The sequence below is a fragment of the Myxocyprinus asiaticus genome, chromosome 28 (genome assembly GCF_019703515.2).
Source record: "Myxocyprinus asiaticus isolate MX2 ecotype Aquarium Trade chromosome 28, UBuf_Myxa_2, whole genome shotgun sequence".
Classification (NCBI taxonomy): Eukaryota; Metazoa; Chordata; class Actinopteri; order Cypriniformes; family Catostomidae; genus Myxocyprinus; species Myxocyprinus asiaticus.
In genome coordinates, this window is record NC_059371.1 from 26,288,705 (window position 1) to 26,315,054 (window position 26,350).

General features: G+C 42.7%; 1 protein-coding gene across 8 annotated transcripts in view; it reads left to right on the forward strand.

Moving 5' to 3' along the window:
- Positions 1–26,263, forward strand: part of LOC127418716 (histone-lysine N-methyltransferase 2D-like) — a 56,196-nt gene extending 29,933 nt beyond the window's left edge. For 6 of the 8 annotated variants that reach the window (XM_051659438.1, XM_051659437.1, XM_051659439.1 and 3 more), the window contains 26 exons: positions 401–474; positions 604–654; positions 748–2,343; positions 2,436–2,603; positions 2,798–2,916; positions 3,027–4,846; positions 4,944–5,067; positions 5,161–5,248; positions 5,327–5,387; positions 5,500–5,732; positions 5,820–8,777; positions 8,865–9,008; positions 9,166–9,330; positions 17,442–17,586; positions 17,694–17,775; positions 17,873–18,048; positions 18,146–18,270; positions 18,359–18,494; positions 18,623–18,747; positions 19,022–20,351; positions 20,888–21,024; positions 21,110–21,240; positions 21,396–21,681; positions 21,776–21,849; positions 21,961–22,069; positions 23,380–26,263. In XM_051659438.1, the coding sequence (XP_051515398.1) occupies positions 401–474; positions 604–654; positions 748–2,343; positions 2,436–2,603; positions 2,798–2,916; positions 3,027–4,846; positions 4,944–5,067; positions 5,161–5,248; positions 5,327–5,387; positions 5,500–5,732; positions 5,820–8,777; positions 8,865–9,008; positions 9,166–9,330; positions 17,442–17,586; positions 17,694–17,775; positions 17,873–18,048; positions 18,146–18,270; positions 18,359–18,494; positions 18,623–18,747; positions 19,022–20,351; positions 20,888–21,024; positions 21,110–21,240; positions 21,396–21,681; positions 21,776–21,849; positions 21,961–22,069; positions 23,380–23,472 (10,550 nt within the window). In that variant the 3' untranslated portion in view covers positions 23,473–26,263. The remainder of the gene's footprint in view (positions 1–400; positions 475–603; positions 655–747; positions 2,344–2,435; positions 2,604–2,797; positions 2,917–3,026; positions 4,847–4,943; positions 5,068–5,160; positions 5,249–5,326; positions 5,388–5,499; positions 5,733–5,819; positions 8,778–8,864; positions 9,009–9,165; positions 9,331–17,441; positions 17,587–17,693; positions 17,776–17,872; positions 18,049–18,145; positions 18,271–18,358; positions 18,495–18,622; positions 18,748–19,021; positions 20,352–20,887; positions 21,025–21,109; positions 21,241–21,395; positions 21,682–21,775; positions 21,850–21,960; positions 22,070–23,379) is intronic. The other 2 variants (XR_007893539.1, XM_051659442.1) reach the window with 2 other exon arrangements.
- The last annotated feature ends 87 nt before the right edge of the window (positions 26,264–26,350 follow it).

The following is a 26,350-nucleotide window of genomic DNA, read 5'->3' on the forward strand; positions in this document are numbered from 1 at the left end:
GCTGCTCATACAATGAAAACACCACAGCATGATCATCATGCGTGTGCTTGTGTGTGTGAGATAACGGAGACAGAGAGCACTCTGAAGTGCACAGCACATACAGACTGTATTTATTTAATTAAATCACAGCTTTATGGGGATTAATAATCACACTGGGCCATGGAGCAAGCTGCTTATATCTGGAGGTGAGAAACTACCATCAAAAATACACAGAAATGCCAAAATAAAAGCTCGATGCTTGAATATTACTCTTGTTGGGTACATAAAATGTCCTAGAAATATCCTGGAAAATTGTGGCTTGAAAAGAGTGGGAACCCCGATGTCCTTTTGTACTTCTCAAAACAGGGAGGCTAAAGATTTGGTAGGTAAGCAAGCTCTTTTATTTGCTTTACTCCCACAGACTGGGCAAGTCGTTGCAAACAAATAATGAAGATTTGGAGGAAAGTATCAGCAGCTGACAAGGTTCCTTATTTGGTAGGTGGTTATTTAAAGGTTCCTTAACTAGGGACGTTAACCTTAATAGTGTTAACTTCATTTTAGAGTATTCTTTTTTTTTTCTCCAACTATTTTCTCTCATTTACAACTTGTCCCTTATCCTTGCAGCAAAAGGCCAAAGATAATAGGGCTGCTCAGAGAATAAACAAGGCACAGAAGGTAAGTGGCCATCCCTTCAAATGACATGCTTATTAGATGATTTGAGAACCTGTATTAAAGCTCAACATTGTTTTTTTTGTTCCTTTTCATCAGCAAGCAGAGAGTCAAGTATGCAGGCCTGTCAAAACTGAGCCCGGTTGTATTCAAGGAGATCGTCCTAATCTGCACCTCCAAATACCTCCACCTTCAAGCTCTGTATCAACTTCCTCCCAGCCAAGCTCTGCTGAGAGTCCATATCCCCTTGCTCCAGACTCTGCATCTTCAGCCTTTTTTCCTGATGGACCACATAAAACTCCATGCTCAGCTGAAGTGCAGACAGACCCATTTTCTAAACTTCCCTCCCAGTCTTCACACATTCAGTCTCAGCCATCCACCCCATACTCGCAGCCTTCTTCCAGCCCCTTGCCGGCCTCTTCCTCAGGTTATCCTTTGCCTGGCCCACAGGGTGCTACTCAGGGACGGCCAGTCAGTTTTGGCTCCCTTGACATGCAACCAGGGACTCCTCGCAGGGCCCAGCAGATTGACCCATTCTTTAGACCACAGCAACAGATACCCAGACCTCAGCAGTCCTCTCAGGAGGACTTACGTCTACCTGAGAGTCCTCGAGCTAGGCCTAGTGGGCTTGGAGACACTCAGATATTCTCACCGCCCCATACAACTCATTGTGGTGACCCTTACCGAGGCCAGCACGGAGGTGGCCGACAAGAGCTCAATGCTTCATCTCCATCACCATCTGCTATAGCTTCTTCACCTGCTGGGATGGTTCCAGTTAATGTCCCCTCACCACGTTCTTCTTTTGGCAGACAAGATTTAAGCTCCGGTTCTCCTGCTAGTTTGGACTCTGGAGATGGGCTTTTTAAAGCCCCCATGACTCCTCGTATGCATCAGGGGGATGCAGGTAGCTTGTCTGTTTCACATCCCCAATGTGCATCACCTAATCTTCCTCCTGAGAGCTACCGCCAGTCTCCCTCTACATTCTCTGACCCGTATGCCCAGCCTCCCCTCACACCACGACCTCAATCAGGTGACAGCTCATCTCCTTTATCACAAAGGCTTCCTGCATCTCAAGAAACTTATCAAAGATTGCCTTCCAGCCCTCAGTCACAAGGCAGTTCTCAGTCACCTCTCACACCAGGAGCCATTTCCAATGATGTACTTTCTGTGCAGTCACCAGCCACCCCACGCTTCCAGTCACCTGACCCTTATTCCCGTCCACCTTCACGACCTCAGTCCAGAGATCCTTTTGCCTCAGTGCATAAACCCCCTCGCCCGACTTCTGTAACCCCTGAAGGTAACCCCCCCTTCAGAGGCTCACCCCATCCTAGCCAACAACCCCCTTGTTCGCCCTCAGTAGCAGATCCACTCTCTGGAAAACCCCCTGCTTTCAGCTGCAGTCCTGGTGTAGGGATGCAAATGGGCCAGCAACAAGTAGTTGGCCAGCAGCAAATGATGACTCCTCAGCAAGCTCAGGTACACCTTCAGCAGCCACAGTCCCAGACACAACCAGTGGGTGCTGATTTTAACTCAAGAATAGCACTTCCATCTGGAAACCAAGATACAACTTCTGTGCGGCCATCAGATGCTCCCCATTTACCCACCATGCCAGGGACGCAGGATATGTCAGACCTGTCTGGTCAGGATCCAGCTCTTGTGAGCCTTAGTCCATCTGAGTTAGAAAAGCACAGACAGGTAAAATTTAAGCAGCAAGTAGATTTGTAAACTTCAAATAATTTTTGGATAAAATGAGAGCAGTTTTAACTTCTGTGTTTCATGCATCACAGAGGCAGCGATTAAGAGAATTTTTGATCAGACAAAAAATGCAAAGAAATTCACTTCGCCAAGAGAAGGAAGCACCTGTGGCAAGTAATCCTGCTTCGAGTTGGCCAGGAGAAGAGATTACATTCTATCAGCAAGACAAAAGCCAACGGGCACCACCTCCTTACCCTCAGGTATTCCACAAAACCAGTAATTCTTTTGAAATGTTATTGCATTATTTTATCTTTAATTGGAAAATAGATATGTTATTTGTGTTTCTGTAGCAATATGATTGATCTCTGTATTACACAGTCTTTAATAATGTGGTATGCTGAAACAGCCAGAAGTAGTGCTAGTTGGCATAACATTTTTACCTTATGTCTATCAGGACAGAGCTGTGATTGCTCAGGCAGCCATTGCCAACAGGATGCCCCTGCCAATGGGAGCGATGGATGATAAGCTCTGCCGCCCACCGCCACCAGCAACTATAGAGCCCAGTGCATTAAGGTATAATGAACTGAATTAAACACTATTGGTTTCTATCACTCTAGGTTTTACACATTCTTTGTATATGTTACTTTCATAATGAACATTCCGTTATGTATAATTTCTTGTAGGCAAGCTGTGCCCAATATTTCTCAGGGGATGTTTCCTTGTCCACCATTTCCTGCACAGTGGCAAAGCCAAGGAGCTCCACGGAGGTTCCCACATCCATCTATGACAGAAGCCATTCCCAGGCAGCAACTTAATAATCCCATCAACAATCCTCTCAACATGCAGTCAGTACAGAATATGCCCAATCCTTTAGCAGGGATACCAGACTCTGGAGCAGATGCAGTACAGGGCTGTGTGTCAGGAGCTCCACCTCAGTTTATAGAGTTGAGGCATAATTCCCAGAGGATGCCACTGGGTCCTCAGTTTATGCAAAGGGTGCCTGTACCCAGACCACGCCTGTTTCTTCCACAACAGGAAATTACTGCTTTTGTTCAACAGACTTTACCCCCATCTCTTGATGCTTCAGCAGAGAGGATGCGTGATCCCAGACTTGGGTTACAGCAGGGTGGCATGGACATATTGATGCAACAACAAAGCAGTGTACCTCCTCCTCAGTCTCAATTACAGCCCCAACAGGTGCCAACAACTACACCCAAAACACCCATTTCTCACACTACTACTCAAAAGCTTCCTCAAACAAATACAATAGGAGGTCAACAGACTGTTGTGAATCCAGTTGACTTGCCAGAGTCTGACCTAGAGGATGCTTTTGCTCCCAAAGGACTGGGTGATACAGTGGCAGAAACTGGAGTAGAGGATGATGATCTTGCTACCCTTGACTTGGATCCGGACAAAGGCGACGATGATTTAGGAAACCTTGACAATCTTGAGACTAATGACCCTCATTTGGATGATCTGCTCAACAGTGATGAATTTGACTTGCTAGCATATACTGACCCTGAGCTTGATCAGGGTGATCCCAAAGATGTTTTCTCTGACCAGTTACGGCTTGTTGAAGCAGAGGGGGAAGGATCAGGGTCTTCTGCTAATGTAAAAATCAAGGTTGAAGAGAAACCAAAAGTTGATTCAACTTGCCAGGGCACACATGCAATTTCCACTCAACCACCTTTGAAGACTGAGAATTCATCTACTACGAATTCTTTGAGCTCTCCTAAGGTAGAGTCATCTGATGCCATTGGACTGTCTTCTGTAAAACTTGAAGACAAGGGATCAGTTGAACAACGACAAACTTCTGTTAAAGATGACATGGTGGAAGCTGTGTCAGTGATGCTCAGTGGAGCAAAAACCTCAAAACAATCAGAAACTGGAACAGCTTCATTGAGCACCGTCCGTTTAGGTGGTATACCTTTTCCTCTTCCCAGCCAAGCAGATACTCTGTCTTTTCCACCAGCTACACCACATCCAGACCTGGGTGATGATCCACTTGGATTGCCAGAAGCTGGCCACCACTCCACAGCAGATGATCTCGACAAAGTAGAAAGCACACTAGAAGCAAGTGAATTACCTTTGTTGATACAAGATCTTTTGGAGCATGAAAAGAAGGAGCTTCAGAAGCAGCAACAACAGTTAAATTCTCTGCAGGAAGGGATTGGCAGTCAGCTTCACAACATTCAGAATCAACAACAGCCTCCTCAGGGGCCAAATCAAATTATGATGCCACAACACCACCATCCGTCCCAGGGCCTTGTGCCTCAAGCAGGAATGGTGCCCAGGCCACCACATATGTTTCCTCAACAGCAGCAGCGGTTAATTGGTGCTGCCATGACTTCAACTCCCCATTCAGCAATGGGACAGCAGCAAGGCATTATACGAAGTACACAGCCTGGCAGAATTCATCCTGGTCTTGCACCTCAGCAGCAGACAGCACCTCCCCCACATCTTGTAAAGCAGAATTTGGCCGACAACTTGTTCCCAGATAAAGGTGTGTTGAAATGAGTTCCATCAACCTTGTATGGTTATTTATTTATTTATTTGTGTGATCCAAATATTCAATATATTCTTGAATTTTTTTTTCTAAGATCTAGATAAATTCATGACTGATGATATAATGGATCCTATTGCAAAGGCAAAGATGGTGGCCCTGAAAGGGATTAAAAGGGTATTAGCTCAAGATCCTATGGGTGTACCACCTGGGATGAATAGGTACCTTTTTTAGTTCTTCTTTAACTCGCTTGAAGAAAACATTTAAGATCAATTTCAAATTGAGTTGCATTTCAATTTTTTCAACTTGGACAGGCAGCAAGTTTCACTTTTGGCTCAGAGGCTAACCTCAGTCCCAGGAAGTGAGGATCCTCAGGTTCAGCTTGCACCTGGGTCTTCCAAGGTAGGTTTAGTTTTCTTTTATATTTTAAATTTCTGCTTATCTTAAGGTAATATCCTTAACTCATTCCTCTTATTTCAGGAGGGAGACTGTGGCAACCAGGTTCAAGCAAGACCAAATCCTCCACAATTTGGCATCATCAGTATGTTTTACATTGCTATTTGTGCAATATAGTACAATTAAGCCTCAACCCATTCCAATTATATTTATATCATGCTTTCAATGTTCTTGTACCATCAAACTCATCATAACAGATGATGCCGAGCAACAACAGTATGAAGAATGGCTGGTGCACACCCAGCAGTTGCTACAAATGCAGCTGAAGTTCCTAGAGGAGCAGATCGGAGCACATCGCAAATCTCGCAAAGCTCTGTGTGCCAAGCAACGTACTGCGAAGAAAGCAGGGCGTGAATTTGCAGAAGCAGATGCTGAAAAGCTCAAATTGGTCACAGAGGAACAGAGCAAGATCCAGAAACAATTGGACCAGGTATGCAAAAATCAATCTTTTTACAAACAAATGAGGAAGGTTTGTCTTTTTTGTTATTCTCCTCATGACAAGGATTTTTTTTTTCAGGTGCGCAAGCAGCAGAAGGAGCACACCAATCTTATTGCAGAGTATCGAAGTAAACAACAGCAGCATCAGCAAGGGTCTTCCATGCTAGCTCCTGGTCCCTCTACACAGGCGCCCCAAATGCTTTCCAAGATTCCTGGACAAATGATGATGGGCCAACAGGCAGGACCAATTATTGGTCAGTCACCTGGAGGGATCCCTCAAGGAGGTATGCCGATTAGAATGCCACAAATGCAACCCTACAGTGGAGCCCAGCCTCCTCTGCCACTTGGTGCTGGCACTGTGCAACCGGTCCCACCTCCAGGCTTTTTCCCACAAGGCCCTGGAGCCCAAGGACCAGACCCAAGAGTTCTACAGGAGCAACAGTTTCGGCATAGGATGCAAATGGTCCAAAAGATGCAACAGCAGCAGCAACAACAGCAGTTGATGTTGGGGCAGCAGCCTGGAATTAGCCAGCAGCCCGGAGCCATTGGCAACCAGCCAACCCAGGTTTTAATGGGCAGTACGCTAATGGGACAGCAACAACCAAACATACAACAAGGATTAATTAACCTGCAAAGTCAGCAGGGGTTAATGCAGCCTCCTCCAAGTATGTTGGGGAACCAGATTATTGGGCAGACGCAACACAATGTCATGGGACAGTCAATGACACAAACTGCAAATATGATAGCAGGCCAACCACAGGGCATAGTTGGTAATCAGGAAATGGTTCAACAGCTTCAGAGACCTCAGGGTTTGATGGATCAGCATGGGCCGGGTGGCCAGCATGTTATTAGGGGGCCACCATCACAACTCGCACCTCAGCAGCAGAGTTTAATGGCTCAGCGCATGCTCATGTCACAACAACAACAGAATGCTGCAAAAAAACTTGCTCAACTTCAACAGCAGCAAATTACTCAACAGAAACAATCAACACAGACTGGTCCATCCGAGCCTCGAACTTTAGAAGCTCCATCAGGGAGTACCGAAGGAGTTGCTGAGAATTTGCAACAGGGGGTTCAGGGCTTTACCCAAGATCTTCAGAATCCTGCCCATAAAGATGGAGGAATACTTAGTCCGAAAACATCCCCCCAACAGGGTGGACCATCTACGCCACTTCAGATGCAGCAACAGGGATCTACTGGAAAGCAGCAGCAATGTGTTGTTGGACAGCCACAGCAACCACATGCTTTTCTGGGTCAACAACAGACAGCACAGCAGCAGCCAACCCAGAACACATGTGTAACAGAACAACATGGCTTTGGGAGCAACCAACAGGTGGGATCCCACATTCAAGTACAACCACAACAACAGATGCAACTTGGCCAACAACAAATGCAACTTGGTCTTCAGACTCAAAACTCCATACAAGTAAAACAGGAAGATCAACAAATGTGCTTAATGTCCCAACAGCAAGGTGGTCAGATTGCTGCACATCAACCACAAGATGTGCTTGGTCAGAATAGTGCTCCGACTCAAACTACAATGACTGGCATTACAAATCCACAGCAGCAGGCCCTGTTGACCAAACAGATGGGCATGCCTAGGGGTCAGCAGATTATGATGACTCAAAGGCCTGGTCTTCCCACAGGACAAATACGCACCCCTATTAACATTCAGGCCTTCATTGCGCAGAACCCTCAACTTCGTCACCTGACTCCCAGCCAACAGTTGCAGCAAATTCAGGCAATGATTGCTCAGCGACAGCTGCAGCAAGGCCAGATAATAAGAATGCAAGGTCAGGCCCAGGGGCACATTCGTCCCCAGGTCCCACAGGGGTCAGCAGTTGGTCCTCGAATTCCAGGTCTTGAAACACAACAACAGCACCACTTTGGATTAGCAGGTAAACGGAGTCCAGCTGGGACTCCACAGCAACCAGAAGCATTGGGACAACCTTCTGGGATGACTCCACAGTACCATCAAGGCACAGTGGGGACTTTGCAACAGCCCTTTCAAGGACCCTCACCACAGTACATCAGTAGCGCGCAGCAGCAGATGTTGCAACAGCAACAAGTACATCAGCATCATATGATGAGGGGGCAAGTGCCCAGGCCAATAATGGGTCAGATACGTACCACAGCACCGGGACATATGGCAAGGCCAATGTCTCCTCGCCAGTTAGTGAGTCAGGGTTCTCCTGTAAGCCCACTTTCCAATCAGCAAAGGCTCATGAGAATGTGTCAGACTCCACCGGGCCCACAACATCTTCAGCAACAACAGTCCCATGTTGCAACAGCACTGAGCCCCTTTCAAGCCTCTCCCTCTCATGCAGGCTCTCCTGCAGGGTCTTCAGTTCCAAAAGCTGGTTCAAGCCCAGCATCTTCAAATAAACAAGAGCCAGGCACCAAGTCTCTCTCTAGTCACTTATCATCACCATCTAGGTCAGATAGTGTTGCTGGAAAGAGTAGCCCCTTTAGCCAGACAGGGATTTCAATAGCCTCACCTCTGAGATCTCCAACTGCCAAGGCTCCAAGACCTAATACTGAAGGACTTACAGCTCCCTTTACACTCAATGGTACATCTCCTCAGTCAAAACAGAACCTACCAAAAGCACCAAGTGCTGCCCAAACATCTGAGGGTCATATGTCTCAGCCAACTTCAGCAGCCAGTGAGATGTGCAAGATGATGCTGCAAAACATCAAACAGGAGCCGCGTGAATTCCAGTGTGACACAGGAGGTAGTGTTGAAGCCCATTCTGAGGCTATTAAGAGAGAAATTGCTGGAGAGGCAGTCAGTGTGAGCAGTGCCACTGCTATGGCAAACTCTGCTCCGAATTCTAGAAATCAAGCAGGAGATCTTGGATCCCAAATCCAAAGAACAGAAACAGGCCAACAGCTACTGCAGAAACTCCTCCGAACCAAAAACTTACAACTGGCATCTCAGAGACCCTCAGATGGTATTCATAATGAAATAAACGGTCACATCAATAGCAAACTGGCAATGCTGGAGCAGAAACTTCAAGGAACTCCACGCAACATGGAGGTACGGCCCAAAAAGTATTTTCAGTATGCATAGGCCAGCATTATTCAATTGTTAAGAATCAAATTGTGATCTATAATCATTTTTTAGGATCTGCAGTCACTCACAAAGAGAACTCCAATAGTCAAGGCCAAGCGTACTACAAAAGCTGGAGACCGTGGTCCAAACTCTCGTAAGAAAACAAAAAAAGAAGAGGTTGGAAAAACTGAGGCAATAATGAAGCAGCTGAAGCAAGTATGTGCTATTGGTTCCTTGCATCTTTGCATCCTATTTTATGAGTGATACATGGTTTTGAATATGGATGAATGTCCGTACATTGAGTCATTGCTCTAATGGCTTCATGTTGGTAAAGGTATTGTTATTTTTAATTATGTGTTTTGATAACCCACAGGGACTTTCTCTTCTTCCTTTGATGGAGCCTTCCATTACTGCTAGTCTGGATATGTTTGCTCCTTTTGGCAGCAGCCCAGCCAATGCCAAGACCCAGTTGAAAGGCTCATTTGGAAATGCCATGCTGGAAAATATTCCGGATTACTATTCCCAACTCCTTACAAAGGTGCACTGTAATTTTTTTGTTAGTATTCATGTATGCGACAAAACACTGTCCAGGTGGACTCTGTGTGAATTCCTAATCTTGATTTCTAAGGAACAACTAGCAACTCAAAAACGAATTAAAAACTGTTGAAAACAAGTTCCTAAAATGCATCCAGATTTCAATGACTGACACTTTTCAATTATAACAGCCAACCCAGGTTTTAATGGGCAATACGCTAATGGGACAGCAACAACCAAACATACAACAAGGATTAATTAACCTGCAAAGTCAGCAGGGGTTAATGCAGCCCCAAAGTTTGGAAAGTATGGAAAATGCTATTGATAAAAAGAGTGATTTTGCAAAAATCACCATGTCTTCTAATAAAACTTGAGCATTTGGGCACTGAAGACACAAGTTTAAGTGTAGTATGTGCAAGATGCAGGTCTTTAGCTACGCAATTGTAAGGGGCCTTCATTGGCATATTTTGCGCTTCATAATGTGCCACACATTCTTAATTGGAGACAGAACAGGACTGCAGATAGGCCAGTCTAGTACCCCCACTCTTCACTTATGCAGCCATGCACTTGAAATCCGGGCAGTATGTGGTTTGGTATTGTCCTGCTGGAAAATGCAGGGACGTCCTTTGAAGATGGCGTTTTGGGAAAAAGTTGCCTCTCTCTTACTGAAGCTAGAACATATTTATCTTGTTCCTAGTGTGTCTGTTGATGAACTTTTGCAAGAGTTTGACTATTTAATAAGCTCTGCTACTAAGGAGCCATGTGAAGGGCGAAGGGCAGACGTGTGAGAGAGCTCTGCGCACTTTGCTAATTTGTTTTAAATATTTTCATTATATAATCCGGTGAAATTTGATACACCCAGTTACACATTTGCTGTTTGAGGTAAACATGGCAAAGAAGTCAAAATCCTTGGGCTCTGGAGACATTAAAAGACACTTACAGGTTCAAGATGAAAGCCCAGACAGGCCTGTGGACCGGGGACTCGATTTGGATGGCACGGTGGGAGAAGGAATCCAGCGTCAACTGTCCAACATGTCGGTTATGTTGACGAAGGTACTTGGAGGATCTCGTTGTAATACGTCGATGTATTATGGTGATGGAAATTTTTTTTATCTGAGTTAGTCACAAGAGTGACAGATGTTGAGAAACGAATCGATCATTTGGAGTCATCAGAGAGGGAAGTAGCCGTTAATCCGCCCGTGACCAAAGTTGATTTGGAACGTGTTCTTGAAAAGCTTGAAGATCTTGAGATTAGAAGCCGCAGGAATAACATTCGAATTGTTGGAATTCCTGAGCATGAGGAGGGCAGAGATGTGGTGAAGTTCCTAGATGAGCTTTTCCCGAGTCTGCTCGACATAACAGGCCACAAGCTGGAAATCAAGCGAGCTCACAGATCTGCTGAGGGAGAAAGGCCCCGATCGATTCTGGCCAAATTTTTTAGATCATCTGATAAAAATCTCGTGTTGCGCCAGGCGAGGAGCAAAGGAAAGCTTTCTTGGAAGAATTACAATAATTTCTTGTTCCCGGACTTTGCGAACTCGACAAGAGAAACGCAATCGGTTTAAGGAATGCAAGAAACTCTTACATCAGCGGAAGATCACTTTTGCTCTGATGTTTCCGGCCAGACTGAGAATAAACACCAAGGACGGTATTTACATGTCCCAATCAGGCAATGTCTTTTATTGAAACAATGGATGAGTAACCATTGGGTGTTTTTCTTGTGAGTGGATTGACTCACTGATTGAGAAGTCAAGTGTAAGTGTAAGTGCATCCGGAAAGTATTCACAGCGCTTCACTTTTTCCACATTTTGTTATGTTACAGCCTTATTCCAAAATGGATTAAATTCATTATTTTCCTCAAAATTCTACAAACAATACCCCATAATGACAACATGAATGAAGTTTGTTTGAAATCTTTGCAAATTTATTAAAAATAAAAAACGAAAAAAATCACATGTACATAAGTATTCACAGCCTTTGCCATGACACTCAAAATTGAGCTCAGGTGCATCCTGTTTCCACTGATCATCCTTGAGATGTTTCTACAACTTGATTGGAGTCCACCTGTGGTAAATAAAGTTGATTGGACATGATTTGGAAAGGCACACACCTGTCTATATAAGGTCCCACAGTTAACAGTGCATGTCAGCGCACAAACCAAGCCATGAAGTCCAAGGAATTGTCTGTAGATCTCTGAGACACGATTGTATCGAGACACAGATCTGGGGAAGGGTACAGAAAAATTTCTGCAGCGTTGAAGGTCCCAATGAGCACAGTGGCCTCCATCATCCGTAAATGGAAGAAGTTTGGAACCACCAGGACTCTTCCTAGAGCTGGCCGCCCGGCCAAACTGAGCAATTGGGGGAGAAGGGCCTTAGTCAGGGAGGTGACCAAGAACCCGATGGTCACTCTGACAGAGCTCCAGCGTTTCTCTGTGGAGAGAGGAGAACCTTCCAGAAGAACAACCATCTCTGCAGCACTCTACCAATCAGGCCTGTATGGTAGAGTGGCCAGATGGAAGCCACTCCTCAGTAAAAGGCACATGACAGCCTGCCTGGAGTTTGCCAAAAGTCACCTGAAGGACTCTCAGGCCATGAGAAACAAAATTCTCTGGTCTGATGAAACAAAGATTGAACTCTTTGGCCTGAATGGCAAGCGTCATGTCTGGAGGAAATCAGGCACCACTCATCACATGGCTAATACCATCCCTACAGTGAAGCATGGTGGTGGCAGCATCATGCTGTGGGGATGTTTTTCAGCAGCAGGAACTGGGAGACTAGTCAGGATTGAGGGAAAGATGAATGCAGTAATGTACAGAGACATCCTTGATGAAAACCTGCTCCAGAGCGCTCTGGACCTCAGACTGAGGTTGAAGGTTCATCTTCCAACAGGACAACGACCCTAAGCACACAGCCAAGATAACAAAGGAGTGGCTACAGGACAACTCTGTGAATGTCCTCGAGTGGCCCAGCCAGAGCCCAGACTTGAACCCGATTGAGATTATATATATATATATATATATATATATATATATATATACACACACACATATACACATCTCTGGAGAGATCTGAAAATGGCTGTGCACCGACGCTCCCCATCCAACCTGATGGAGCTTGAGTGGTCCTGCAAAGAAGAATGGGAGAAACTGCCCAAAAATAGGTGTGCCAAGCTTGTAGCATCATACTCAAAAAGACTTGAGGCTGTAATTGGTGCCAAAGGTGCTTCAACAAAGTATTGAGCAAAGGCTGTGAATACTTACGTACGTGTGATTTATTTATTTTTTTTTTATTATTATTATTATTTTTTTTTTTTTTCGTTTTTTATTTTTAATAAATTTGCAAAGATTTCAAACAAACTTCTTTCACATTGTCATTATGGGGTATTGTTTGTAGAATTTTGAGGAAAATAATGAATTTAATCAATTTTGGAATAAGGCTGTAACATAACAAAATGTGGAAAAAGTGAAGCGCTGTAAATACTTTCCGGATGCACTGTAGACACTACGGATGACCGCAAAATATCTACATGCCCACACAAAGGATGTCTTTTATAAAGTTGGCGGACTGTGTAAATCATGGGATATACTTTTATGCGGCCTCCGAGTGAATTGACTCTTGACCATCCGAGGAACCGGGATGCGTGTTTCGTTTCCTTTTGTGCTGGTTCCGCCTAGCAGTTGGAGCTTGTTTTGTTAAATAACACTTCTTCGGGACAGTTATTCCTTGTTAGCCTCTTGTTGGCTGGAGTATGATTTGTGGAGTATTTTCGTGGGACATTGGAATGATTGTTATCTGCTGCACTCATCAGCTGGCTCACTGAAGATTTGTTCGTCTGACCGAGGAAACTGAACGGCTTTATATCGGCTGGAATTTGTTTTGTGAAGGAACACACCTTCGAGACAGTTCTGTGAATGAGTCTACACGTTCTTTGTGTTTATTCTGCCTGTTGGCTGGGGTTTGTTTTACAAAATATTTGATGTTATGTAATTTTGCTTTACAAATTTGTGAGGCAAAATTGAACAATCCTATGGCAAAGTTGTCGCGGGGGCTCTCGTAGGCGTACATGGACTCTTTGAGTTTAAAGGGATTGATGTCGGTTGGTGCTTTCGTGCGTGGGGTTAATGCGCACGTTTTTCTGTTTGTTTTGTTCGGGGTTTTATTGTTGCATTAATGTTGAAATGTGGTCTTCATAATTTTGTTTTTGGCACACAATTTATTTTTTCTATTATATCAAAATGTCAAATGTTAATATGAGTGTACTATCTCTCTCCACATGGAATGTGAATGGGTTGGGGCACCCCATAAAAAGAAGGAAGGTTATTTATTTTCTTAAACGTAAGAAATATGATATAGTGTTTCTTCAAGATATGCATCTTTCCCCACAAGAAGCTGAAAAATTTGGACCAAGTGGTCCTCGGTATCCTCTGTGGGCGTGGCTTGGGAGGCACTTAAGGGTCAGATCATACAGTATGCCTCATTCATCAAAAGATCCAAAGCACGAGAACTCATGGAGTTGGAAGGAAATATTAAAAGTGCAGAGGCAGAGCTGAAGCGCCGTATGTCATTTGATGGCCTCAGAGAATTGACCCGATTGAAATATAATACTATTTTGTCGCAGAAAGTGGAGTTTTGGTTATTCAGGGCAAGACAGTCATACTTTGAGTCGGGACAAAGCAGGGAAGCTTTTGGCTAGATATATAAAGTAGAGAGAGTCTCTTTCTGTCATTACCTCAGTGAAATCTGCTGGTGGTGAAATTTTTACCTCAGCCATTGATATTAATAACGCCTTTAAAGCATTCTATCTTGATCTTTATAGTTCCACGTCTTCGTCTACTGATGAAGATATTAGAAACTTTGTGGAACCATTAGATCTTCCTAAAATGAAGACTGAGCAAAAAAACTTTCTTGATTCTGAGATAACCTTGGAGGAGCTTGACGAGATAATTAAGTCCCTACCTACTGGCAAGGCTCCAGGGCCAGATGGTTTTGCCGCAGAATTTTTTAGATCCTATGCTACAGAACTGGCTCCACTTTTGTTAGAAGTTTATACTGAATCATTAAAGAATAAAAAGCTTCCTCCAACCATGACACAAGCCCGGATCAGTCTGATTCTTAAAAAAAGACAAAGATCCAAGCGAGTGTAAGAGTTGCCGTCCAATTACCCTGATCCAGCTAGATGTAAAAATTTTGGCTAACCGATTAAGTAAGGTTATGACATCTCTTATACACATAGATCAGGTGGGGTTTATTCGGGGCCGCAGCTCATCTGATAACATCAGGCGTCTCATCAATATCATGTGGTCAGTAGCGAATGATCAGTCTCCGGTCGCTGCCATCTCACTTGACGCCGAAAAGGCGTTTGATATAGTAGAATGGGATTATCTTTTTAAGATTTTGGAAATGTATGGGTTCGGGAGTACATTTATTGGTTGGATTAAGTTACTTTATAGATACCCTGTAGCAGCGGTACAAACAAATGGATTAATTTCAGATTATTTTACTCTGGATAGGGGCACTCGACAGGGTTGCCCACTTTCCCCATTATTGTTCTGTCTTGCCCTGGAACCATTAGCAGCCGTGATAAGAAAGGAGGATGATTTTCCAGGGGTGGTTGCGGGAGGTGTGGCGCATAAGCTTCTGCTTTACGCAGATGATATTTTATTATTTGTCTCTGAACCTACTAGATCTATGCCTTGCCTCCACAGAATTATTAATTCCTTTTCCAAGTTCTCAAGATACAAAGTCAATTGGTCAAAATCCGAAGCTTTGGCTCTGACAGTGTACTGTCCAGTAACGGCTTTCCAGCCGGGCGCCTTCCAGTGGCCCAAACAGGGCATTAAGTATTTGGGGATTTTATTCCCAGCAAATTTGTGTGATTTAGTTAGTGTTAATTTTGACCCTTTAATAAAAAGGTTTTCGAGCGATATGGGCAGGTGAGCTTCATTACATAAATCGATGATTGGGAAGGTTAATGTTATTAAAATGAATTGTATTCCAAAATTTAACTACCTGCCACAATCATTTGGAATGGTAAACGTCCCAGATTGCATTTTAATAAGTTACATAGGCCGATAGACAAAGGTGGGCTAGGCCTACCCAAGATTTTGTTTAATTACTATGTGTTCAGTCTCAGACATTGGCTCATTGGTCACTTCCACCTGAGATAGCCCCTCTCTGGTTTGTTATTGAACAGGCAGTTCTTGCCCCTATTTCGCCATTACAAAGCATCTCTATCAAACTAATCAGAAAAGTTAAGTTACACCCCGTTATTTCGCATTTACACTCGGTATGGACTAATGTGTCCAGATTGTTTAAATTGGGCACTTATTTAAATGTTGCCTCGAGCATATGGCAGAACCCAAGATTGTGTATTGGCAAGTCCCCTTTCTGCTGGCCGGAATGGATTGTGAGGGGGTTTCTACACTCAGTGACCTATATGAAAGTGGAGTGTTGAGATCGTTTGAAAACTTGGTCCAACATTTTGGGATCCCCAGACCTCAGTTTTATAGGTATTTACAACTGCGCCACATGCTTTGTACTATTTTTGGGAGTAGCACACAGCCCCCTAAGGAGGCAGATGCTTTTGGAGAGGTAATTGTGGCTTTTGGAAAAGGTCATGAGGCATCAGTGTACTACTCCCTGTTAATTCAGAGTCTGGGGGATAGAGCCTTAACGTCTCTCAAGAAAGTATGGGAGAACGATTTCAACTTTGCATTGGAGGAAGGAGTGTGGGCTAAGATTCTTAAAAACATTAAGTCTGCATCTAGAGATGCAAGGGTGCGTTTTATACAATTCAAAATTTTGCATAGATTTTATTGGACCCCCTCTAGACTGTATAGGCTTGGTCTTAAAGACACACCCACCTGCTGGAGATGCCAATTGGAGAATAGAGACATGGCCCATGTTTTTTGGTGGTGTGTCGAGATCCAGAAATTCTGGTCGAAGGTTCAGAATTTTGTCTGCAAAGTGGTGGGCACTCGGGTTTCATTTGGCCCCAGACTTTGTGTTCTGGGCGATGGGGCGGTCATTGATGTGGGGGATGGCCATATTGAGAACTGGGTTCTGACCTGTGTGATGATCGCTGGGCAGGTTATTTTGAGGGGATGGAGGTCAGCTGGTGCGCCCCCATATCCGGAGTGGTGCACGGAGATGGGGAGGGTAGCAGCTTAAGAGGAGGTGTCATTGGGAAGACGGGGTGATTTAGATTTGTTTGTCCGGAAATTTGGAATTTTTGGGGGGCTCTCGGGTGGGGTGTGGAGAGAGTATTGTAGTATAGTTTTTGAGTATGATTATTATGTGTGTGTGTGTGTATGTATTTACTTATGTGTGTCCACAGAATTGTTTTTTGGGGAGGCGGGGTTGGGGGGTTTAAGTGTGTGTGTGTGTGTGTGTGTGTGTGTGTGTGTGTATATATATATATATATATATATATATATATATATATATATATATATATATATATATATATATATATATATGTGTGTGTTTCTTGTTATTATAAGATTTAATAAAAAATGTTGATTACAAAAAGATGGCGGCGTTTTGGAGCAATACAGTCATCTTTTCTAAGGGACTTCCCTGCATTTTCCAACAAGACGACAGCAAACCAAATACTTCCCAGATTACACGTGCATGGCTGCATAAGCAGAGTGCGGGTGCTAGATTGGCCTGCCTTCAGTCCTGTTCTGTCTCTAATTGAAAATGTGTGGCACATTATGAAGTGCAAAATACAGCAATAAAAGCCCCATGTAATTGTGCAGCTGGAAACCAGTAAAATGGATGAATGAGGGGAAATTCCGCTTGCCAAACTTAAACTTTTGTCTTCAGTGCCACTTGTTTACCACCTTGACTGTCCCAACTTTTTTGGAGCTGTATTTTCTTTTGGTGCTGCTGTATACAAAAAAATTAAATACCCAAGGTAAAACATCAAATAATATGTTGTAGTGTTTTCAATATACCACATGTTGAATAACATTTACAAAATTTACTTTTTGTTTTTATTAGCATTTTCCTTACTGTCCCAACTACTTTGGAATAGGGGTTGTATTTTTTCCACTTATATTTGGTTTTTGTTTCATTTTCTGAAATGTCCTTTATTGCTTTATTTCTTTAGAACAACCTCAGCAATCCTCCAACACCACCTTCTTCACTTCCCCCAACTCCACCCCCTTCCGTGCAGCACAAACTTCTAAATGGAGTGACCCCTGTAGAGGAACTAGCGGAAGGTCAGAAAGAGACAGATGCAAAGGAAAGCATGGGTAAGGCATAGTATTGATTTTCCAGAAGAACAACTCATTTAATTTTAAAATGCCTTGTTTTTTTTTTTAAAGACATTCAACTTTTTTGGTCCTCCATGTACTTCTAGGTTCTGTTCCAGAGGAGGTAAAGAGTGTAGACATACTAGCAGCTCTTCCCACTCCACCACACAACCAGAACGAAGATATACGGTAAAATAATGAAATGCCCAAAGTGATATAATCTACAGAACAACAAATCCTTACTTGTGTGCATGTATGTCAGTGCACTAATTGATTTTCAACTCAGGATGGAGAGTGATGATGACAGTGATGCTCCAGACAGCATTGTACCTGCTTCCTCTCCTGAAAGCCAACTAGGAGATGAGGCAACTCGCTTCCCCCATCTATTGGATCCCAAAGAGGAGGATGATGAGAGGGTCATCTCTCCCGTAATCCCCCTTGTTCCTCGTTCTGCCATCCCTAGTATGTGGCAAGTTTTGGAAATGATTATAGTTGCTTGCTTGACTAGTAAATCTTTCATGATTGACTCTGCTCACCTGCTGATCTATACCTTGAACAGGTTTTCCTGAGACAAAACCATTTTCCTCAGCAGATGGAAAGATTGTACCCTCTTCCAGTCAGTGGGACAAAACCAAAAGCAATGAAGTGTCTGTAACTTTCATGCTTTCATCAGCTGCAGCGAAGGTATTTAAATCTTGGAATGTCTGAACCCCTCTAAAAAGCACTGGGTACGTGACAATGATAAGAAATGTTTTGTTTCTCTTCTCGACAGAATCTCAACACAGTAATGTTGGCTGTTGCCCAACTGCTGCACATACAATTGCCAAGTTCTTATGAGGTGACCTTTCCCCAGAGTCCTGGAAGACCAGGTGTTGCACCTGGAAAAATATCGGACTCCTCCAACCCAGGTAATGCACTCCTGCTGTCTTTCTAAATGGCTCTCAGAATTTTGACAATGTTTAGCTTGTTTTTTTTGTTGTTTTTTTTTTGGTTTGTTATTGAAGCTATTCTGAAAGAGAATTGTTTTAACCATCAGGAGCACTTGGTATGAAGACAGAGCCTTCTGCAAGCAGCGATGCCGAATGGTTAAGGCAGTTTGATATTTCCCTCCCAGGGTGTACCTTGAGGAAACAAGTGGACATCCTGGCTCTCATCAAACAGGTGAGGTTCCTGACATTTCCATTCTCTTTATTTGAAGGTGGGTTAAAATTTCTTCCTCAATAGTGCAATGATAATAGAGCTGGATTTTGATCTCAGGAAATCTCTAGTCTGTTGTCATTACTAATTAGCGATTAGCCTTTGTGTTAGCAGCCCATAATCTTAAACTTGACGCTATCACCACGTTTTACCACATTTAAATTTTCACTTCTTCAGAGTGTATTTTCTTGCTTTGGAGAAATATGCTACAGTCCTTTTGTTTTTTTATTGTTTGCAGGAAAGTCAAGAGCATGAAGATAGACCTGCTCAGCACTGTTACATGACTAATGTTTCGGATCTTGACGTGCGCCATCTGCCTGTAATTCCTTTGGAGGTGTCTCCACCTCCATCACCATCCCCACCTCCTCCCCCATCATCTGCTGTTGAGCCTGAAAATATCACTCAACCTGAGTCCAAACCAGAACCAGAGGTTCGTGTTCAGACTACGTCATCCAGTCCTTCAAGCCCAAACACCCCTGTTGAGACCAAACCTGAGAGTGCTATAGTTAAATTGGAATCTCACAGCTCCCCTGTTACAATGGAGTCTGAATCTCAGGAGCCTGTTGTTCTCCCGCCAGAGCCTTCATCTGAAGAACAACCCTCTGTTCCAGCCAGCTCTCCCTTGCCTTTGGACTCTCCCACAGTGGAGATGTCCCTTAAACCCATCAAACATCATAGCAGGCCCCTTTTTGATGAAGAAGAACATCAACGCCCCAAGGTCAAAAAATGGAAGGGCCTGCGATGGAAGCGTCTTCAGATAGTCATAACTATTCGCAAGGGTGGATCTAAGAAGGAGAACAGCCGTGAGGTTTCAGAGCTCATGGAGCGCCTCCGTATTACACTAAAACCAGACAAGCTGCCCAGAGACAAGCGCAAGTGCTGCTTCTGCCACGAGGAAGGAGATGGCGCCACAGATGGTCCTGCACGTCTTCTTAACATTGATGTTGATCTGTGGGTGCATCTTAACTGTGCTCTTTGGTCTACTGAAGTGTATGAGACTCAGGGTGGGGCTCTTATTAATGTGGAGGTTGCCCTTCGGCGTGGACTACGTACCCGCTGTGCCTACTGTCAGAAGACAGGTGCTACTAACAGTTGCAACCGTTTGCGCTGCCCCAATGTCTATCATTTTGCCTGTGCCATTCGGGCACGCTGTATGTTTTTCAAAGATAAAACTATGCTCTGCACTCAGCATAAGCTTAAAGGACCCAGTGAAGAGGAGCTCAGTAGTTTTGCTGTGTTCCGACGTGTCTACATTGAGCGAGATGAGGTGAAACAGATTGCGAGCATCTTGCAACGTGGTGACCGCATTCACATGTTCCGTGTTGGTGGGCTCATATTTCATGCCGTGGGTCAGCTCTTGCCCTCTCAGATGTCTGCCTTTCACTCACCCACTGCTATCTACCCTGTGGGCTACGAGGCCACACGAATTTACTGGAGCACCCGTGTGCCAAACCGCCGATGTCGCTACCGTTGTCGCATTAGTGAGCTGGAAGGCAGGCCCCTGTTTGAACTGCGAGTTCTAGAGCATGGATATGAAGACCTGCACTTCCGAGACGCTACTCCAGATGGTACGTAAAGTTTAATTTTTTTATTTATTTTTATCCCCTTTTCTCCCCAATTTGGAATGCCCAATTCCCACTACTTAGTAGGTCCTCGTTTGTGGCGCGGTTACTCACCTCAATCCGGGTGGCAGAGGACAAGTCTCAGTTGCCTCCGCTTCTGAGACAGTCAATCCATGCATCTGATCATGTGGCTCATTGTGCATGACACCGCGGAGGCTCATGCTACCCTCCACGATCCACACACAACTTACCACGTGCCCCATTGAGAGCGAGAGCCACTAATCGCGACCACGAGGAGGTTACCCCATGTGACTCTACCCTCCTTAGCAACCGGGCCAATTTGGTTGCTTAGGAGACCTGGCTGGAGTCACTCAGCATGCCCTGGATTCGAACTCATGACTCAAGGGGTGGTAGTCAGCATCAATACTAGCTGAGTTACCCAGGCCCCGTAAAGTTGAACTATTAACACTTTCCAAAATGCTTGTAAAATTAAATCCTAGTGGAAATATTCATCTTGTTAACGTCATGCCACTGCTCCTTAGGCATCTGGTGCAAGATTGTGCAGCAGGTTGCCAAGCTGCGTGATGAAGCGGCCATGTTGAAGCTCTTCACTGAGCATGTCAAGGGAGAAGAGATGTATGGACTCACTGTCCATGCAGTGATGCGAATCACTGAATCGGTGAGAAATGAGTCAACTCTTTAAAAATAACATGAACAATTAACTATATTATTAAGTGTTAATGTTACACACCTCTCTCCTGCAGCTTCCTGGTGTGGAAAACTGTCAAAATTACACATTCAGATATGGTCGCCATCCCCTCATGGAGCTTCCTCTCATGATCAATCCTACTGGCTGTGCACGATCAGAACCGAAAATACTCACTCACTGCAAACGGTAAGAAATATGATCTTAAACATTTTAATATTACCTGCACCATCCACCATGCACACCTCATGTGTCATACAAAGGAAATAGAAGACCTAACAGATTATTTTTGGTATGAAAACGATTGTCAGGGTCTTATGTAATTTTATTCTGCTTCTCTTCAGACCTCATACTCTTAACAGCACGAGTATGTCCAAAGCCTATCAGAGCACATTCACAGGAGAGATCAACACCCCCTATAGCAAGCAGTTTGTTCATTCTAAATCCTCTCAATACCGCCGATTGAAGACAGAGTGGAAGAACAATGTGTACCTTGCCCGCTCTCGTATTCAAGGACTAGGTCTGTATGCCGCTAAAGACCTTGAAAAACACACGATGGTCATCGAGTACATTGGCACCATCATTCGCAACGAGGTGGCAAATCGCAGAGAGAAGATTTATGAGGAGCAGGTTTGTATACGTCAAGCAATGCCATATTTGCAACATATACCAGATTTGCTTTTATTGTCTTAATTCTCTGAACTACATTGTTTTCTACAATCAGAACCGTGGAATCTACATGTTCCGCATCAATAATGAGCATGTGATTGATGCCACCCTAACTGGCGGTCCTGCCCGGTAAGATCAAACTAGTTTTTCCCTTTTTTATTTTTATTTTTTATTTTTTTTATTCTTGTAAGTCCAGTTGTTTGGCTTGGGTCTTATTTCTTAGTGTTTTTTTCCCCCTAGTTATGTCAATCATTCATGTGCACCCAATTGTGTCGCGGAAGTTGTGACTTTTGACAAAGAGGACAAGATTATCATAATTTCCAGTCGCAGGATCCCAAAGGGTGAAGAGGTTGGTTACAGAAAAATTTTAAAGCTTTTTTCAAATTCATACTTTTATTTCTTCTGCTGAACACAAAAGGAGATATTTAAAGAGTATTGCGATTGGTAATTTACATACAGGTGCATCTCAATAAATTAGAATGTCATGGAAAAGTTCATTTATTTCAGTAATTCAACTCTAATTGTGAAACTCGTGTATTAAATAAATTCAGTGCACACAGACTGAAGTAGTTTAAGTCTTTGGTTCTTTTAATTGTGATGATTTTGGCTCACATTTAACAAACCCACCAATTCACTATCTCAAAAAATTAGAATACATCATAAGACCAATAAAAAAAACATTTTTAGTGAATTGTTGGCCTTCTGGAAAGTATGTTCATTTACTGTATATGTACTCAATACTTGGTAGGGGCTCCTTTTGCTTTAATTACTGCCTCAATTCGGCGTGGCATGGAGGTGATCAGTTTGTGTCACTGCTGAGGTGGTATGGAAGCCCAGGTTTCTTTGACAGTGGCCTTCAGCTCATCTGCATTTTTTGGTCTCTTGGTTCTCATTTTCCTCTTGACAATACCCCATAGATTCTCTATGGGGTTCAGGTCTGGTGAGTTTGCTGGCCAGTCAAGCACACCAACACCATGGTCATTTAACCAACTTTTGGTGCTTTTGGCAGTGTGGGCAGGTAAATCAGCATCTTTAAAAAGCTGGTCAGCAGAAGGAAGCATGAAGTGCTCTAAAATTTCTTGGTAAATGGGTGCAGTGACTTTGATTTTCAAAAAACTGTGTGCATTGAATTTATTTAATACACGAGTTTCACAATTTGAGTTGAATTACTGAATTAAATGAACTTTTCCACTACATTCTAATTTATTGAGATGCACCTGTACAATAGCAGTTAATGGAGACTCACTTTAAAGCATAAAAAAAGCACTCAGAATTGTCACAAGTAGTCAGTGTGATTTGTAAATTATATTTTAAGTCATCTGAAGGCATACAGTCACTTTGTATGATGAACATACTGAAATTTAAGTCACACTCAAATCAAATGATTAAGCAACTAATGTATACAGAGCCCAAATCAAATACAGCGACACATCAATAATATCAAACCTCAATATTTCTTGTGTCATGACCTTTGAGGCCATATTTTATTTGGGCCCTGTTTACTTGAGTTGATCAATGATTTGAGAGTCATGGATTTGGAATGATTTGAGGTTGAGTAAATAATGACAGAATTGTTATTTTTGGTTGAGCCATTTCTTTAATTTGGCAGTACTGGTTCACTCTATAACTCTCTCTTTTCTCTAAATGGTTTTATTGTAGCTGACGTATGACTATCAGTTTGACTTCGAGGACGATCAGCACAAGATCCCCTGCCATTGTGGAGCCTGGAATTGCAGAAAGTGGATGAACTAACAGGGACAGAGAAAGAATCAGACCTGTCTTTGCTCCCTGGTGCCAGAACACTCCTGCGCCAAAGCCCGTTATATTCTTACTATCCAGATAATAAGCTGTTCTGAATTAAGGAAGACAAGTTCACTCTCACTTACCTGAAAGACAGGACTTTGTTTTTCACAGGAGCCAAAGCATTGAAGATTTGATGCCACAACCTTTACAGATGAGCTCAAAGGTATTGGACCTGCTTGAATCTTTCTTGTTGATTAAATTCACCTCTGCCAAAAGCAACTCTACTTCCTCTACTGTTTCCTCCTACAATAAGCTGACTCTGGCTTTAATCAGTCCCTGCTGCATCTACCAAAATAACAAACTATAGCATATCAATACACTTAGATGAGAACTCAGTGAAGATATTTGATTAAAGCCATGTAAGTACTCAAAAAGGAACTAATACACTTTAGCTTGGACCTATACTTCCTGCTACCATCCCGTGACCCCAGAAAAATGCTCTCCTATCAAATCATCAAAGAAGATTGACATTGTGGACATTGGCAAGACAATCCTGGAGTGGCTCTGCTTAGAACTTTGTATCTATGATTGATGAGATATGATAATGTTGAAATACTATTGACCTGTGGCTCAAAGGCACCAGAAGTTTTATTATATTGAGTTAAAAGGTGGATTTATTTCACCCAGTCTACCTCATTGAGTTTGTGGGAAGTCACTGCTTTGTAATAAACTGTTAAGTGCTACTGTGGAAAGGGGAAGGCAGGAATGTGTCCATGGCAATTGCCTTCTCAGATAAGCAGGGAAACTTCAGCAGCAGGCTTGCTCCAATCTATATTTTGCTTTCTGATGATTTCTAATGATTACAGTAGTGAGCCAATGCAACTATTATTTGATTATATAAATGAAATACAATACATGACAGTTCCAAAATGATGATGCATTACTTAGAGCAATCAAAACTCAAACGGGTGTCTCCAATGCCACCTTATCGGACTGTAGATACAATGTACCTGTTTCTCTGTCTCAGCAGATCATGTTTTGTGTATAAACGCTCATCCAGATCCTTTCATTCTTAATAATGGAGCAAATTATGTTAGTGATGGATGACAAGGGCCACAGCGTAAAGTTTGAGATGACGCAGATCCATATGGGTGCAATTTATCTTTTTTTTTTTTTTTTTTTTTTTGTAAAAAGTTACTTGGCAAACAAAAGGTAACTAGTGATGCAAGACTGCCACTGCATTTGACATGTATTCCCATCTTGAGTCCTTATATTCTGTGTTCATTAGATCTCCATTTCGATCTCATCACTCCAATCCAGGACCGATAGGTGTAAGCCTCTTCCCTTCTGTGATAGTGGACTGTTGTAAACTTACTGTAGTAAGTATCTCTGCCTGCCGACAGCTAGTGTATTTAATCTATGTATTGTGGTTTGATAATGGTAGCACAGTCTACAGGCTTGACGCAGTGTCAGAGGGAGACTTAAAAAGGGCATTTCTATTTTCTTTTATATTAAATTAATTTAAAGCAGTTAAATTTCAAAGGGAGTTGAACAAAGTCTCCAACATAGCCCAAGCTACTTTGTTCCTTTCTCCCCTGACTTATGACCTCACATTAAAAGTAAATGCAAAATGTATAAACTGTACATAATAGGGGACTAAACTCTTTATCCAGCCCCTTTTTAAACAAATTCAAAATTGTAGAGAAATAAAATTCCTGAAAAAAGCAACCACTGGATATTTTATCAGAAAAAAATAAATGTGTATATAACTACAAATATATGTAAAATGGCAAACTAAGTAATATCTTTATGTATATGAACCAGAGTGTTTTTTTGCATTTTAACTTTTTTTTTTTTTTTTTCTATCTGCTTTTTTCCTACAAGACCATATATAGTGTAACTAAACGAGGGTGTGTCTCTTTGGTCACTTGAGTGGTTGTGGTGAATGAGACAAACATTTAAGATGGGATTCATGTTAGAAGGTTGTTCTTCATGGAAATAGATACTTTTTGAATGAAAAGCAGTAAAATGGTGCATAGCATTTGTGTATTTATGTAATATTGTTCACGTATATTTCTTTTATTTATGCGACTGCTTGTGAATTACTGAACCCTGTCCTTGAATCAGTGACAGTTTTATTAGTATATACAGTAAATGGAAAATCTTGAAGCTCCCAAGATGATACTGGTTTTGATTCGTGTCCTGTTGTTTTTCCCCCCCTCCTTTCCTTCCTGTAGAAGTGAATGTTTTATATGACTTGTGTAAATGCCTCATAGCCGAAGTGTGGTTTGACTTCATTAATCAGCAATCTCTCCATAATTGCATGTGAATTGCACTCAAAATTATTTTTATTTATACATCAGATGTTTCAGAGCTAGTATTGGATGCAGTTAACTTCTGTTTTCGTTTAAGGGTAGTCTATTTAACAAAGATGCTCACTGGATTTTAGCCCAAGTAACTCTTGCCCCCTTTTGTTATATAAATATCTTAACTTAAGGTCTCTCTACAAATGTTGTAATTAAAGAATAGATACTAATTTTGCTTTGAACCTGACATACTTTTTTAAAAAAAAGATGCTGCAACTGTACAGCAGAGCTACTTTTAGGGAAGATGAATAAATGATCATTTTTATTGTATGTGGCATGTTTTGTATGAATATAATTTTGAATTGTACATATTTTTTGACATCAGAGGTTGCATCTCTTTATATACGGCTGTCCCCCTACCCTCCCAACCCATTTATTTCTTTGTCTCTGCTTTATTTCTTGTAAAGGAAAATAAAATGCATTTTAAATATAAATTTGCACACCGGGCATAATTTTCATGAATAAGTGTACGATTGTAAGGCTTAACTTTGATTTGCTAGCTTAGAAACTCTTTTCGTATT